The 17,713-nt window shown below is 35.9% G+C and overlaps 2 protein-coding genes across 2 annotated transcripts in view; both read left to right on the top strand.

The window, feature by feature from the left end:
* Nucleotides 1–3,847, top strand: part of LOC107745818 (YTH domain-containing family protein 1-like) — a 13,779-nt gene extending 9,932 nt beyond the window's left edge. Inside the window, exon 7 of the mRNA XM_016559824.1 lies at nt 2,505–3,847. Coding sequence (XP_016415310.1) covers nt 2,505–2,531 — 27 coding nt within the window. The 3' untranslated portion in view covers nt 2,532–3,847. The remainder of the gene's footprint in view (nt 1–2,504) is intronic.
* A 10,404-nt stretch (nt 3,848–14,251) lies between these two features.
* The window catches only part of LOC107745760 (glucose-induced degradation protein 8 homolog), an 8,973-nt gene continuing 5,511 nt past the window's right edge, over nt 14,252–17,713 (top strand). Inside the window, exons 1-3 of the mRNA XM_016559726.1 lie at nt 14,252–14,328; nt 14,970–15,097; nt 15,250–15,446. Coding sequence (XP_016415212.1) covers nt 14,977–15,097; nt 15,250–15,446 — 318 coding nt within the window. The 5' untranslated portion in view covers nt 14,252–14,328; nt 14,970–14,976. The remainder of the gene's footprint in view (nt 14,329–14,969; nt 15,098–15,249; nt 15,447–17,713) is intronic.

Below are 17,713 nucleotides of genomic sequence, written 5' to 3'. Positions count from 1 at the left end.
CTATTTTTATTTCGATTAATCTATCGACTAATTTATCGATTAATCTAAACGATTAATTTTTCGCCAAAAAAATCAACTATTTTACTTAAGAATATTTTATTAAACTATATTTTATTAAACCAAATGAAATCCAAATTTCTATGAAATCCTTTTTTTAAAGCAAAAGTAAAGTGCAACATAGAGTGCAAGAAGCAAGTGTCCATCTCATAGTCCAAATCACTGAAATCAAAGTTCAGTATTATAGTGTAAGAATGACAACATATCCACGTGTTCTAGTCTACTAATAATACCATTATAATCAAAAAACCCTTTTTAAAGGAGTATTTACCAGAAATGTTATTTACCAGAATTTATTTAGGAGAAAAATGAAAATGTGCAGTTTCTTAAAAAACAAACAAAAAAAAAAACAATTAATTGGAGATGCTTTTGATTATTAAAATGTAATGGAACCATTAAAATGGAATCCAGAAAATAATGGAAAACAGAATTTGGTAAAGATAAAACTGTAAAACTCAATTAATTAGGCTTTTGGATTAATAAAATGTAATTTAACCATTAAAAAAAAAAAGAGTATAGAAAAATGAAAATGGAAAAAAAACTGAATTTGGAATAAAACGGATTTCATAGGGCCCTACAATTATAATAAATTTTTTTGTGGTAATAAAAATAGATGTAAGTGAACAATAGCCTTTAAAATTACTTAAAATACATATATAATAGCAATGAGGCAATAATAATTAAAATTTAATGGAACCATTAAAATGGAATCCAGAAAATAATGGAAAACAGAATTTGGTAAAGATAAAACTGTAAAACTCAATTAATTAGACAGGCTTTTTGATTAATACAATTTAATTTAACCATTAAAACAGAGTATAGAAAAATGAAAATGGAAAAAACTGAATTTGGAAATAAAACCGATTTCATAGGGCCCTATAATTATAAAAAAAATTTTGTGGTAATAAAAATAGATGTAAGTGAACAATAGCCTTTAAAATTACTTAAAATACATATATAATAGCAATGAGGCAATAATAATTGGGTCAAATAAAGTATCAAAAGCAAGAAATCATATGGTTTTATTTAATGGTTTTATTAATGTATTCTAAACAATAGAGCTAATGTACATTACGCATTACAACAAAGACCTGCAGAGGGCACCAACGGCCTGACGATTGTTTTTACACATTGCTGTGCGATCTAATACTTGTTTAATATTGACCAAGTACAATTTAATTCAAATGTCCACTTAATCTTTCATATTTGGCCATTTCTATAGGACAGAAATGCTACAGCCACTGTAATTAAAAGAATATGTAGACATCAAAACGTGTAAACTCAGAGTGAGGGTTTGAGCTTTTATTTTGAAACCGCGATGTATTCTCCTGTGTTTGCGTAGATTTATAAATGATTTACCTTACAAATCTGATGAAATGGCGCACGTTGCGTTCCCAGATGAATGTTATAATAAACCCAAACTCACAACAACATGCAGAGATGGGAGTTTGAGACGCTCCACACATGTAAATGATAACAGTTCCTGTGGAACTACTGTGAACGGAGCCGCTGTGTGACACACGTACTTAACCTACACGCATGTAAATAATTAAAGCGCATATACTGTATTAGAACTGCATCGCATCTAATTATTTAATTAAATCGTAGCGTTTGTGAATTCACAATTATGTGAATGCTTAATTATGATTTTTAAATGGGTTTAATATATCATGCAGCCTTGGGAAACAGTCTAATAATGTGTTTTATGGATTCTCGTCTGTGAAATGCGCCACTTCCGGTATTTTGCCGGTTAGTCGACGCGAGCAAAATGAAGTCGAGGATTTTTTTAAATTTAGTAGTCTAATAAAATCTACGAATCGCGACAGCCCTATTGACAATTCACCTAAAATCTAATATAGATTTTATCTTTCTGTATGTAAATTATCCATATGTTTATTAATGGTTTTACTATTTTTATTTAACTGATACACTGAAAAAAATTATTGAAGTGAAACAATTTTCACTCAGAAATTGCTAGTAAATTTCACAAATAATTACAAAGAAACTGGAAGTAACACATTGAATTAAACATGAAATTTTGAAGTAGAAAGACTGAAATAATATTTTCTTGTTGAACACTCTAGTAATCTTTGTTTTATTTACAACTTTGAAAAATCATTTTTACAATGTACTGCCCTGTTCTTGGCATGAAAATTGCCTTAGAATCTGGCCTGACATGAAACACCTGATTAAATAAATCAGTCACACCTTATGAGTGTAAATGTTTTTAAAGATCCAAATTATGAATAACTGTACAAGTAAAGGAAATTCATTGGTGAAAAGTTGTGGTAACCCTGGCTTGTGTGTGAGAATTTAAAAGTAGTACAAAATAATGCCTTTTTATTCTTGGACTGCAGTGGTAGTATTTTGAAATGAAAATAGTTTTTGGTTTTTGTGTACATCAAAGTAACTTTGCCTTAATTTCTCTCTCTCTCTTTCTCTCACAGGAACGCCAGAACCGAAATAAACAATAGAAGGCTGCCCCCTACATATGATGAGCAGTTGTTTTAGGACTGACCATTTGAAAATTAAATTTAAAGAGGACACAAGATGAAATATAAAAAAATAAACAATCATTATGTTTTTCTATTTAATTCTGGTGACTTCAGCCAGCATCAGACTCGAGCCTCTGCGCCTCCGGCTTCACCTGTGGGGGCTGAAGTCGATTAGCACCTCTCAACGTGGCGTCCTCATTTTGATTTCTTTTTTTTCTCTCTCTTCTTTTCTGTCGTTTGGTATTGTTTTCATACACCTCCCTCCCCCCTTTGACCAACTGATATCTGCACAAGTCTTTTATTTCGTCCTATATTTTTGTTTCTTCAGCCCCACTGCTCCTCATCATGCCCTTCAGAGTTGGTTAAATGAGTGGGTAGTGAATTCTGTGATGTATGTATGTGTGTGTATCAGGAGGGATGATGGTGGTGTATGTTAGTCATGTGATATGGCAGAGGTAAGGGAGTGGGGGGTGTTCAGATTCGATCTGGTTTTGGGGGACATCTCCAGCATCAGTAACTGTAATGGGCCAGTTTTATGTTCTGTAGATCCAGAGTGGTTTGAACCCATTTGTGGAGAATCGTGCAACTGCATAGAAGGGACGATGACATGTCTTGACAAGATAATGTTATAAAAAAAAAAAATAATAATATTTTTGAATTATGTAACACTTGACATTTTGTTCAGTGACAAGCCACTTATGTCACAGGTTTTGTTTTTTCTTTTCTGTTTTTCCTGCTTGGAGCCTTAACATTTTAAAGCTACGGAAACCGTTTAATAATGGCTGTTCTATACCTCAATTGAAACAGCGTTATCAGGGAGACGACATCCCATGCATCCTTAACCAAGGGAAGTCAACATTGTCACTGGCTGGACTAAAAACAAAACAAACACAAAAAAAAGGAAAGTAAAAGTAATGTTTTCATTGCGGTTCAGATCCTAGTGCTCAGACTCTGTTCACATACACACTTAATGTTTAAAGAGCAGAAATGTAACTACTTATTGTTCCAACCCCGCCCAGCAGAGGTCGCGGTTTCTTTAAGCCAATCTGAGAGATGTAGCAATTCATTGCTTTTTATTTGAAATCACTTTAGATACATCACCTTTTTTTTGTTCTTTGTCCTTTCTTATTTCAGATTTCATTTTATCGCTTTTTTCCTCCCCCATGTCCTCAGTATATTGCTAAGCTTTAACGTAGGATCATATAATTATAACAATAACGAAGAACGCCTCAAATGTGTAACCTGAAAATGAATGTTACTAAATTACTGTTAAAAGTAAGAAAACAAACAAAAAAGAGTATATGGTTTCTGTGCGTGATTTTTTTTTTTAGGACCTGCTTGCTGTTTTGTGTGTTTGTGTGTGGGAGAGCAGAATTGAACCGTGTGAGGGTTTCAGATTTCTATAGTCATATAACAAAAGATTCATGAAAATATATGAAATACTAAAAATATTACAAAAAAAAAGTTACAAGACAAACATTTAAGTCACCCCTGAAATGAATATGCATTGTATTGGAAGGTCACTATCTATCACATTCTTAGATTTGATCATGCTCATTATTAAAATAATACTATATGGTGTAATTGTTGTTTGAAGTTGTTTTGTTGGGAATACTGTCTGTGTTGTTACTCTACTAATTGTTTTTGCACAGAGGTGCCCAAAACAGAGTTTTGTATCACTTTTTAACCTACTCGCACCCACCTGAAAGGATTTGATTTTAAGAAATCACCTTTGATGAGCACATAGGATAAACATGTTTAATTTTAAGACATGATGGATGTATATTTGTTATTTGTGTTATTTTTTTGAGTCTCAAAATAATACAGGACACGTATTTATGTCACTGTCACTTCTGAAAATTGTAAAATAAGCTTTGAAGTAGAGCTAATTATAACAACTGTGGAAATACTGTAATTCTCTCATCTCAATATAATCACCAATGCTTCATAAATGTTTGTTTTGCCTAAATTCTGAAAGGGTTAAATAGTTAATCTAACCTATAATCACATTTCTAAAGATGTGTTAACGGTCATTTTTAAATTTGCAGATACTAGTGCAAAGAATATTTTATGCACTCCAACTTTTCATAAACATTCATTGAGTTGAAGAGAACAAGCATTCTTTATCTACAAGCATCGTGCTATAAGCCTTATGCAGTAAAGGTTGTATAGTGTGAAGATGGTAGCCCATTTTATTTCTGTGCACACCTGCCATTTGCTTAGACTGCTGAGATGGAACATCAGTAATTAAAATTAACAGCCAATGAAAGTAGTTACTTCAGCACATGGTGGTCAAACGTAGAGGTCTTTGGCATGTTTGGCACATATAAACAGCAATATGATTTCCTAAAGGTCATATAAATAATATTAACGTAGAAGTTGAATTTATTACTGAAACAGCTCAAAATAAAATGCTATCACTTGTATGAGAGTCGAATCTCTGAGTACAGCGCCATCTGAATTGATTGGCTGCCATCTTGTTCAACTCATCTGTCACATCTAGTAAACAGAAAGAAGAGTTCTGCCCGGAAAAAAAACCTTGAAGCAAGATTTCTAGACATGAACCAGATTTGCATGAAGTACGGGTTTATTGACAGGTAAACAAAGGAAGTGGAAGGAAGTGACAGGTCTTGGTAGAAGATGCTGTGTTGAACACAATATTTGAAAACAGTAAGTCCTATTCTAAATGTTACACAATAATGTCCTGACTTTATCTTGCCTTTTTTTTTAAATCTAAATAAATCCATATATTTCAGTTGAATGCAGTATTTATACAAGTGTACACTCCATTAGAAATCAAAGACTATTACCAATACATGACCAAACACTGTTCACAAAACATGATGATGCAGGTAATGCCATTCTTTTCAGGATAGACTATTGACCTCCATCATCTGTCTTGGGGTTTTTCTGTGTTTTCTGTGTTGCAATGGGAACCAGATTTCTTTTGTACACAGAAACCATTAATATATAGCTGACATTTTAAATGTTTGTGCTCAAGGTTCCTTCAAGCAGTGTAATGTCTATATTAGCAATTCCCATCATTCTTCATGTTGTTTACACTGCATGGCTTGATTAAATCGTGGGACTCTATTAAATAGTCATCTATTAAATAGTCTTAAAGGGGTCATAAGATGCGATTTCAAGTTTTCCTTTCTCTTTGGAGTGTTACAAGCTGATTGTGCATAGATAAGATCCCTGAAGTTGCAAAGACTAAAGAGAGAGAGAGAGAGAGAGAGAGAGTGTGTGTCTCTCACAGTGGAGTCTGCTGTCTTAACTGCGGCTTGTGTACTGCATCATTACTGTGTCTGTTCCCCTTTCGGGCTTGAACTGATGGTAAAACTAATGACATTATTTACTGTCTTTACATTTATTTTGAAAGATGAAGCTCGCGATTATGGTAAGGGGCGTTACATTTCCGACGAGTGCTTGCGGTGTTCGGCCAATCACAATGCACTGGGTCAGCTGGCCAATCAGAGCAGACTGCGCTTGTCGGAATGAGGGACTTTGTAGAAAACGAAGCGTTTGAGAGAGGCGGGGCATAGAGAACCTACAATAATGTACAGTATTTGAAAAATAATGTGTTTTTTGAACATTAAAGCATGTCAACATATTCTGTTACACCAAATACACAAAATAATGATCTTTAAAAAAGCATCATATGACCCCTTTAAATCAATTTTATTATTATTATATGAAAATGACCTCATATACTAGTAGAAATAGACTTAGTGATGTTCAAAATAAAACAATAATATACTTTGAATTAGAAGAGGAATTTCACATTCCTGTCAGCTCCCGAAATTAATATTCTTATCATGCGCCTGCAAACCAAGCTGTTCAGCTGTTTGCCTTCACGAGAACCACCGCGCAGTCTTCACTCTGGACGTGCGCATTCCTCATGCTGCTGCTCATTTTGCTAAACGATACAGGTTTGCCGTTTTAAGGCCCCTCTCTTGGCATTCACCGCGTGCCTTAATTGTATGGATATTAAATCAAGGTCCGCCGTGAACACGCAGAGTGGCGGGGCCCATGTCACCACCCTCCATGACGCGCGCACACCAGAGCAGGCTGCTCTTCAGAGAGTACCGCAAAGAGGGATGTCGTAATGCGCTTTGACAACACGCTGACGACAAAACGTCAAAATAATAATCACAATAGTGTTTCTACATTGTTTCCTATTTCAATTTCGCGTGAAACACCGTCAAATACCAAAGCATATTACACAGAGCAGGCCAACCATTGGCCTATATTCAATCCCATTAAGAGCTGCTCTCTATATGATTCTGCAGCCTCAATTCAAGCAGCCATGGCTATTGTCCTCCTTCTTTTGAGTCTCTGGAATTTTTGTGCCTCGGTGGCAGTACGGTTAGGAATTCAAAAAGGATGTCAATGCCCAAATATAGCATATCATGAATTAATCGGTGTCGAATAAACCAAGGAATTGCATTGCAGACGACAGAAAGCAATGAAGAAGGTAGCATTCGTCCGAAGGGCGCGCATTGTTATGATTCTCACTCATTTTGCTGACCTCTGCAGTAGTGCATCCCTTAGACTACATCAAGTGTAAACAAAACACTTTTAAAATCTCAAAATACACAATCAACTATTTTACAAAAAGCTGCCAACCAACCTCATTCAAAATTATATCACCGCCAAAACATGCGAAATGACTGAAACACCACTACAGTCCCCCGTAAACACGATGCTCCATTTTCTCCGTCGAGCATCTTTTGAGCTGCCGCCGTATCCCTCCTGCATCCCGCAACGAGCAATGAGGTCACGCCTGTCGTTTACCGCTGAAGTAATCGTCTTCTGCTGCAGTGTTAAATGGCCTCGTTTGCGTCTTGGTTATGCTGATCCCTTCTGGAGAGACTAGTGCTTCCTTCCTCGCGTCCCCGCGCGCTCGCTCTCCTCTGCTGATAGGACTCAAGCGCGAGAGGATTACATCGGGACATGGTGACGTCATGAGCCGTACCGAAGGTCCCCTCCCCTCCCGTTAACCAAATCCCCATCAGTACGATGCCCTTGAAAACCAGTGAAGCTGACATTCGGAGGACTGAGAGCCATTAGCGCCCTTTACATTCAGCTGAGTTGCTGTAGCTTCCCAAAATTGGTCATAACCACACTGTAATAAATGTCCCCGAGCACTCTAAACAATATCTGCCACGGTCAGCTGATGGTTTATCACTTCCTTCACATACTTCTGTCTGATTTATTTCCAGACTTTAGAGAGGGAGCGAGAATTCTATACAATCCCCACCGTCTCAAACCTGCACTGCATGCAGATTCTGAGCTTTTATGGAAGGATGTATGCTTTACATTTAGTCTAAAATTTAGGCCTAATAGTCAAAAAAAATTAATCTGAAATTCGTCAGCTAAATATTAGAATGATTTTAAAAAATGCGAAATAGCCTATTAGTAGGCCTAGTTATAGAGTAGGCTAGTCTATGTGCGAAGTATTCAATTATTTTAATTCAATAATTTTCGGGGAATAGCTATCTCTCGCAACAGTTTTGTGGCACGCCTAGCCATAACTGCGCTAGTGGCGCTGTTGCTATAGTAACCGGTGAATGCGATTTCGCGAGCGTTCTGCGACTTTGCACAAATTGCTGTTTAAAAGTATAAGCTAATACATACTCTACATATTCATTGGAGGTCCAAACCTTAATTAGAAAATCCATAATAGGCATGTATTCTGGTTGCAGAGTCCAGTAGGCTAGGCTACATTTGATGCGCTCTAGATTCTTGGTCTCGCGAGTTTCCATAATGATCGTACAAATTTGTGAATCGTAAACAAATAGGCCCATCTAATTTCTACAAATCAAAGCCAGTGGGAGTATAGGAAGTGAAAAGGGATTTGAATATTTAGGAACCTTAGAAACCCACGTGCAATTTCATGGACCTGACATTTTAGGCTAAATTCCATCCACCATCTTGAATTCGCCTCATTTCCAATCCCCCTCAATTCGACTGTAAATGTGTAAAATCCCAGAATAAATGCTCAACCGGGAAAACGGTTATTTATTCTTCCCCTGGAGCGATATTTTGGGCCTACTTCCTTCTCCACTGCGCAAGGGAGGAGTTTTGTCTTTCCATTACAATACCAGCCGGACCATTCATCCCGTGCGTCCCTGCTCTTCAGCGGCCTGTCCACACCACAGCGCGACCGGGGCCTCTCCATCACAAGATGTCACCACAAATACAAGTCAGTAGCAGGAGGGAGGCTTTGGTGATGAAGGGGCGCGATTTAGCTGCTTTGTATCTGACGAGGAGTCAAGATAATGTAGATGAATAAGAGCTGAGAAAGCCTTTCATTACACCAAATACACAAAATAATGTTCTTTTTAGCAGCATCATATGACCCCTTTAAGTAACTGCCTGCACCTGCCTCTACTGTCATGTATTTCTAACCCTGCTGTCGAGGTCAAAGAATCCCAATATTCTTTAAGGGATTATTAAAATACGTTTAAACTTGCGCTTTAAAAAAAAAACTATTGTTACTGTAGCCTAGCCTACATCAATTCAATGAGTCAATTTTGACGACAAAACTCCCCAGATATTGGCTTTACGGGAAATTATAGCCTAGACGCTAAAACAATAATGAAACAAAACAAAACAGCAAAAATGGAAAAGGCAACATACAAAAATATCAAACAATTGTTTTTGGCACTTATCATAGTTAATAAATTAACATTATGTAACATTATGAAAAATAATCAAATGTCCTGAGAACAGAGAACACAACAATACTGTTAAATGAAAGAGGGAAAAAAAGAAAATTAAATACAAATGTGGCAAAAATGAATGTGTGTAAAATAAATTTAGTACATGAATATTCTGGACTAGATAATTTTATTCTCTTATTTTTATTTATTTAGCTTTTCCCTCCTCACTATCTTCCTCATTGCTGTCCTAATTTCATCCTGTTTGACAATTTTCTACAACTTCCCTCTTTTCCTCTCTTACTGTGTCAGTCTTCTCTTTTACTTCCAGTCTCCCTCTCTGTTCTTCCCACCATCCTTCTCTCTTCCTCCCACGTGTTTCTACATCACTCTCTTCAGTATGAGATCCACTCTGCCCTACATGTCTCAGCTGATTGGACCAGCTGCTCAACTCAAGTTCACCATAGCAACTATGATTCAGTCGCCCAGCAACAGATTTTACTTTCACCCCACTTCCTACTCAGGGACCCCCATCTCCCCACAGCCAACCGTCCAGTGGGTGAATCTGTTGATAAGTGATACCTGGCATCTGTGGTTTCACAGGGTTGATCACAGCACTGGGTAGCTGCGATCCATTTGAGGAGAGATGTATTCCACATCAGGCAGAAACTAAAAAACATTATTTTATTTATTTATTTATTTGTTTGTGATTTATTTGTGATTCTGATATTGTGATCTTGTGGTTGCATTTTAGCATTTTGTTTTACATTTTGTATGGTATGTAAAATTCAATATAATCTAATTTTATGGAAAAATAATTACAGCCATTTTTACCTATGATTTTAATCTCATCGAGATCTAATTCAACTTATCTAATTCAACACAGAAACAGAATGAATAGAATAAGGCGGGTACCTTCAGGTGGAGGGTGTGCTTTTCCATATTATATCAGCCACTGAACTCTGGTGCATCTCCTTTGTTATCTCCTCAATCCCTCCTCTCCTATTTTTTCATTATGTTTGACAGATAGAATGGGAGTCCTCAACTAGAGGTCATTTGATATATATTTCTGGTCATGTGTCATTTACTGAAAGGAAGTCCAAGCTACACTAATGATATGACCAAAGGCAATTATGTGCTGATGAAAATCTTTTGCAATCACTATATTAAACTGAAAGTGTTTTTTGTGTAGAAACAATTTTTACAATTTTTCACTCAGAAATTGCTAGTAAATTTCACAAATAATTATGAAAAATGGCAAGTAACACATTGAGTTAAACATAACATTTTGAAGTAGAAAGACTGAAATAGTATTTTCTTGTGAAACATACTGTTTTATTTAATTGTATTTATTTAGGCTATTTAGTGTGTGTGTGTGTGTTTAAGTGTATAAGGAATCAGGGCTGCATAAAAGTTCAGCTTTATTTGATAAATTCACCCAGAAAACATATTAAGAAAAATGTTTTTTTGGTATGAGCTTTTTTTTTTTAGGTATAATTTCTCTGAGTCTGTCATTATTTTACATGTTTATGGCTAATGCAATCATGCTTGCATTTAGAATAAACAAATTAGGCCATCAACTCTCACTTATTGAACAGATGTGTTTCTCCTTATCACAAAATACTTGATTGCCTTTCATCAACCCCCTCCACATGCACAGGATTCCTCCAGCACTGCAAGTCTAATTTTAATCATGCTCATTTGCATTAGTAAATGACTAATTAATTAGACTTGTTTGGGGCATTTCTAGAAGGAATATTGTTATTTATTATATAATTTGACTGACATAAAATCTGTTTATACAATGGGAGCAAACTGTTTTTCTAAAATAAATCGTGTGTTACATTTATGTTTTATTTAGCATTTACTATTACCTTACTGTCATTCAAGAACAGTGTTTGTGTGCAGCCCAGTTTCCTTCTCACTTTTTGAGGGAGATTTTTTGAAAATGTCAACACAGGGTAGATTAACACACCCAGTCATAATTTGGCGTGATGACCCAGTTTCCAAAAGCAAAACCAGTCTTTTCCATCTCTCACAAAGTCAGAATATCAACAATAGCCTATCAAATTCTGAGATGGTATACAAAATATAAAAATAAAAAAAAGATTAAATAATTATTACAAATAATTAAATAGCCTAGGCTATATATTATATAATAGCTTTAATTATTTGCTTTCATTTAGGCTAAAATTCTTTACTGACATTGGTCATTTAACCCCAAAATATTAAGCATGTAAATTATCAACAGTTTTGGATGTCGACTAAACTTTTACAAAAGCAAAACGTCACCTTACATCAAGTAAACATATTTTTAATATCATTGTTATTATGATTGTAAAACAATACGCTTCTTATTAGATAAAACAGCACCTGTTTGTTTATGTTTGTGTTGGTGGACGCAGATTTGATTGGACAGTCTGTTAATCCTTCAAAAGTTTCGACAGGTCAAATAGGCGTTTACTGCAGCAAACTCAAGCGACAAAAGACGTTGGACGTAGACGAATAATACATTCATATTTGCTGACAGAATGAACATCAGGAGAATGAATCCAATGCGGAATGGTGACCAAGATTGTGAACTGCGCTTCCACACTTCCATGAGCTGCACGCCCGGTCAGAGCCTCGGTGAAGGAGTTTCCACGCAGCCCTCTGATGAATTAACCACGGACCATCGCATAATCGAAGAGACAGCATCGGAGATGGACAGAAAAAATGTTCAGTGTCTGGAAAATGGATTTCACAGAAACTCGGTGCCGAGCAGCGGAGCAATCAAAAAGCCGAGAGCGCTGCGGCTACTTCTCAATGCGCGAGAACGGAGGTGCATGCACTATCTTAACGACGCACCGGATGACCTGCGAGCTGTCATACCGTACACGCCGAATCAAAACGTGAAAAAACTGTCCAAGATAGCGACGCTGCTCCTGGCCAAAAACCACATCCTGATGCAAGCTCGGGCCTTGAAAGAGATGCGGAGGATTGTTGAGCAACTGAACATGAGACAGAATATTATGACACCACATAGCCTATACTGTCACATTAAGTCTTTATGTCAGCGTGTTAATTATTTTGAATATGTAATTATGAACAATATGACCTATAATTACACAATAAAATAGCCTATATTTCAATTACACACACTCGGAAGTTCTTGCTTATGCAAATAGGCTATAACATGAACACTGTAACTGTGAAAAAGTTTTAAAAAAAATCTGAACCCTTATATTTACATTTTTCTGTTACCTTTGTTTTAGTAGCTATGGTTTTAAATAATTTTGTTTATTTTAAAACATGGCAAATGAATTTACTAAGAAAACTATTTTAAGTTCCACAAAAGACTTTTTCTTCTATAGTTATTTGAAAGCATACTGGTGTTTAAAAAAAACAAACAAAAAAAAACAGTAACCAATAGGCCTACACATTTATAAAAAAGAACCAACCTTGAACACTTATATAAAGATAATAAAAAATATATAAAATCTGGGGCCAGTTGCATAAATTTAGCCACATGTTAAGACTGTCTGACTAGCAGTTAGCCAAGGGGTAAATTTATCTTTAATTTATCCAAGTCTTTAATTATTCAGACCAATGTATGTAACTAATGTATGCAGTCTTAAAGAAAAGAAAAAGTAGACTACTAAATTGTAATAGTCTAAACCTTTTATATGCAACTGGCCCCGAGATTTTTATTTAAGAGGGCACAAAGAATCAATGGTGCACCTTTATGTTTTTTTTTTAATAAAATGAATATATATATATATATATATATATATATATATTCATTTTATTAAACACACACACACACACACATATATATATATATATATATATGCTTTCAAAATCACTATTATTGTTTACAGAATGTCAGTCTTTGATACAGTTGATTTGATTAACTGATAAAAAAAAATCACAGACAATTCAATGTCACACTCAAAAGTTTTATTGCATCACCTGTTTTGTTTGAGAAATAACATATGGTGTGGTTCAACCTGAAAGCACAAAAAAACACATTCACAAACACATTTCATTGGCTCATACTGTCTGGTCATCATCAGCAGAACTTACCGGCTGTTGCTGAGGAGTGGAAATAAACAATAGATTGTACTGTATATAGACATGTTGCAACCAAAAATCTCCCCCTCCACTAGGGGGATTTCTCATCTGTTCCACATAATAAAGATGATAGTCTCATCTAATCTCTGAGACATAATCAATTATCTTTCTCGCCCTACAGAATATGTTTTGATGCCTGTTTTGCAATAAGAGCATTGTGCTAGATAAGAGGATTAGGTAAATTCATGCTTGTTTTGGGAAGGTTTTAGAATAACAAGGTAAACCATCAGAGGTTATTTTTTATATTAAGGCAGGCTGTAGGCTATCTCTTCATGAACAAAACACTGAAATTGCTGGAGAAGTTAAAGTCAATGCTAAAAAGATATTTGGTCATTATTGACAAGATCCAGTTATGACATTTGATTAATCATTACAAGGTAAATTTAAAGAAATCTGATTGATTTGTCAGTTTGTCAGTTTAAAGAAATTTAACCGATTAAACTGATTTCACTGATTAGTCACAATAAGATCTATAACATAGGCCTATATTTAAAAAAAATAATTAGACTTTCATTAGACTTTTAGGTATAAACTCAATCTGCAATTTATAATACGTAGTTCAAACGGTTATAATTTTTTTTCTTAAATAGTTTCAAAGCAAATAAAAACAAATGCAGAAATACTTGTTCCAGATATTAATGTTCTGTAAATAAAATAAATCTACACTGTGCAAACGATCTGGCAACCTTTTTTTTATTTTATTTTTTTATATTAGGATTATTAACAAGTATACAAAAATATACAACCCTAGTAACAACAAAATCACAAGACAAAAATAAATAAAGAACAACAGCAACAAAAAAAACATACAGGGCCAGGGGTAATATAACTTACATTATATAAAGTAAAACGATCTGGCAACCTTACCAGCTTTGCCACAGCAACCGTGACGTCAGTATTCTGACCAATCACTGACCTCCCCTCAAGTCTCGTTAAGAGCTCTTCTCTATTATCGCGTGATCTTCGCTGAGGCCCACCGCTATTTATAACCGTAAACAGTAAGTATTTTATCACAATTCTTCTTATTTTGAGAAGAAAACAAATAACATGAATAAACAACAGCTAAAATTAATATAATTGAATATTATTTTGTTTTCATGCGTGGTCATTCGCAAATGTTATTGTTAGAAAATAGCTGAACAAGCCCGTCTGCAAGTCTCACGCGCTGCTGAGGTTCATTCACTCGGGGCTTGTTTATTTTCATGCCTCGATAAAAGCGAAAAATAATTAATGCGAAATTTCATCCCTTAATAACGAGTCTTTAATCATTTTAAACCTGTCAAGTGCATCAGTGTTACCATTCCAAATTCCTTTGACGTCGCGTACACTGTTGACTGGCCAGTGAGCCGCAGGCTGCTCTGTTGCGCTGTCTATGAGCAGAAACACCGCGAAAATATGAACGTGCTCAGTGCAGTTCATTCATTTACCTTCAAACACCAACATCACAACCTTATACTACTTAAAAGCGAAAATAGGTTTTTCTTTTTTGATAACATGGACAGCTAGAAGCAGTGTTCACTAAAAGTGAAACTACTTCTCTGATAATAGCATTTAAAAGTTCGTGCACGTGCATTTTTTATTTTGGATGTGTGTTTACTATAAGATGTTTTTTTTTTTTTACATGTCATGTTTACCACAGTACATCCATGATGAGTTATTCAGAAAAGCCTGAAGATATTACAAAGGAGGAATGGATGGATAAACTGAATAATGTGCACATTCAGAGGGCAGATATGAACAGGCTTATCATGAACTATCTAGTAACAGGTATGTCAGTATTATTTTATAGTATAGTGCTTGATTGAAGTCAAATGCACAGATATGTGTAAATTAAAATAAATATTAATATACTGTTAATATAATGTTAATGCAATATCAAATACATAAACTTCCGCTCTGATCATGATTGTATTCCACAGAGGGATTTAAAGAGGCTGCAGAGAAGTTTCGTATGGAATCTGGAATTGAGCCGAATGTGGATCTGGACTCTCTGGATGAGAGGATAAAGATCAGGGAAATGGTTCTGAAAGGTCAGATCCAGGAAGCCATTGCTCTCATTAACAGCCTCCACCCAGAGCTCCTCGACACCAAACGATACCTATACTTTCACCTTCAGGTAAACATCTGACCTCATATTGACATTCTTGGAGGGATGGAGATGTCTAAAGTCCTGTTCACACCTGGTATTAAGATGCGTTTTAAATGTGTTTCCTGCTAGACCGACCCCTGTTATTTCGTCACACTTTACATCACTTTTGCGGCAGGCTGAATGCAGCACATGAATACAAATACGAAAATGAAGCCATTACACTACTTGCATGCAAAGGAAAGAATATGAATGTTAACATAGGGTGACCATTCGTCCTCTTTTTACTGGACATGTCCTGCCCTAGATCTCTAAATTACCTAAAATGTCCTGGTTTTGGCTTTGTTTTCCTGTTGTTTTTATACTTGCTGAAGGTAATTACTGAAACGTACTTTGACCAATAGTGTGCAGATTTTGTACAGACAATCAACCAATTGTGGCGTGCAAGAAGGTGGGATCTACAGAGAAAGGTCAAAACAATGCAAATACACATACATATATGAGAACATTAGAGAGAATGTAAATAGGAAAACATCTAGGCCAGGGGTTCTCAATTCCATTCCTCGCGACCCCCCGCTCTGCCTATTTTGTATGTATCTTTTATCACTTCAGACGAATGTTCTATTTGACCGTAAGTGCCCTGCGAAGTGGACATCACCGGATATTCCACCATGATTCCAGTTCGAAGGGAGCGTATATGTTCCATTCAAAGGGCATTAAAGTGTGTGAAACATGAATTTAAATTGTATTTATTTACAGAGGTGTATTATGTCACACTTCTTTAGTAAGTTTCTTCGGTGTGTAAAGACATTGCAGGCTGTGGCGTAACGCAAATCCGTGAATAAATGTTCCGAAGTGCATTAAACTTTTTCATTAAACAGATTTCCCGTGCTCAGGGAGTAGTGAGCAAAGAACACTGTGTAGGGACCATGTCAATCGGAACACAGTTCTTGCATGGAGCTCTCTTCTAATGAGCTGGTTATCTGAATCAGGTGTGTTAAATAAGAGAGACATGCAAAATATGCAGAGCGGTGGTACGCAAGGACTGGAATTGAGAACCACTGATCTAGGCAATTCAGAAAAATCTGTCCTGGACATGTCCGGGAAAAAGAGGACATATGGTCACCTTAAGCCAACAGGAACTAGATGGTACCCCAGCCAGTCATGCAGAGTGAGCAGCAATCCGATGACTTTGAAAATCGACTTTCAAAGTCGCCGGATTGCTGCTCACTCTGCATGACTGGCTGGGGTACCATCTAGTTCCTGTTGTGTGCACACTATATGACAGATCGGTGAGAAGGGGTCACACATTACACAACTTTTCAATAGCAAGAATTGCAGACAATCGCCAATAGCGCTTTTCTCAGATTGCGTCTTCGATAATGCACACTACGTGGTTGTCACTCGTGTGAACGAGCACTGATTTGCCTCTGATTTGGGGCATTAATCTGCGATTTCCACAAAACTGTCAGCGAGTGAACATCAGGGTTAAAATCATGCAGTGTGAACACGGCATAAGGTAACTGCGATTTCAATCTTAATCTGTGGGTTTTGGCACAATATACCATAGTTTGAATCGACTATTTTTAGGCCTGTCACGATAACAACTTTTTGTTGTGCGATATATTGCCCCATAAATAATTGCGATAAGCGATGATATTGTCATTTTAAAGACCATTTTATGCCACTGAATATATAATCATAATGTAACCGCATAATAATGCAAGAAGGCCTACACACTTCTCACGAGCCGCAGGGTTTAATTTGGTTTTGTTTGTGTATGTTTTTTTGACTCTCAAAGCCATGATTCCCATTCACTTACATTATATGACTGACAGACTGCAATGGTTTGAGTTAAAAATCTTCGTTTGTGTTCTACTGAAGAAACAAAGTCACCTACATCTTGGATAAACATCAAATTTTCATTTTTGGGTGAACTATCCCTTTAAAAAACCTGAATAAATAGTAAATAAACATTTTCTAACAGGACGTGCAAAGTAACAAGTAGAAAAAAAGAAAAATGCACAAAGAACTTGTATGGAGATTTTTTCCATAACCAGATTTTTCCCTGACCTTCTTTTCTCTGTAAATTAAGGGTGCACACTATTGCTGAAAAACACAATCACTACTTATCAGTCAGATGTCCGTATGCACAAAGGCACAGATCCATAAACAAGGCCATATCTGCAGATTAAACTTTTTTTGTAGAAGCATTTTTTTAATTTGAACTAGCACCTCATGACTACACCACATTATGTACGAGAAGCTGCAAAAGACACAGGCGCAAATGGAATGTA

Source organism: Sinocyclocheilus rhinocerous, unplaced genomic scaffold (genome assembly GCF_001515625.1).
Source record: "Sinocyclocheilus rhinocerous isolate Xijiao unplaced genomic scaffold, SAMN03320098_v1.1 scaffold558, whole genome shotgun sequence".
NCBI classification, from domain to species: Eukaryota; Metazoa; Chordata; class Actinopteri; order Cypriniformes; family Cyprinidae; genus Sinocyclocheilus; species Sinocyclocheilus rhinocerous.
The sequence above is the reverse complement of the archived record's forward strand: the minus strand, read 5'-3'. Positions and strand labels throughout refer to the sequence as shown.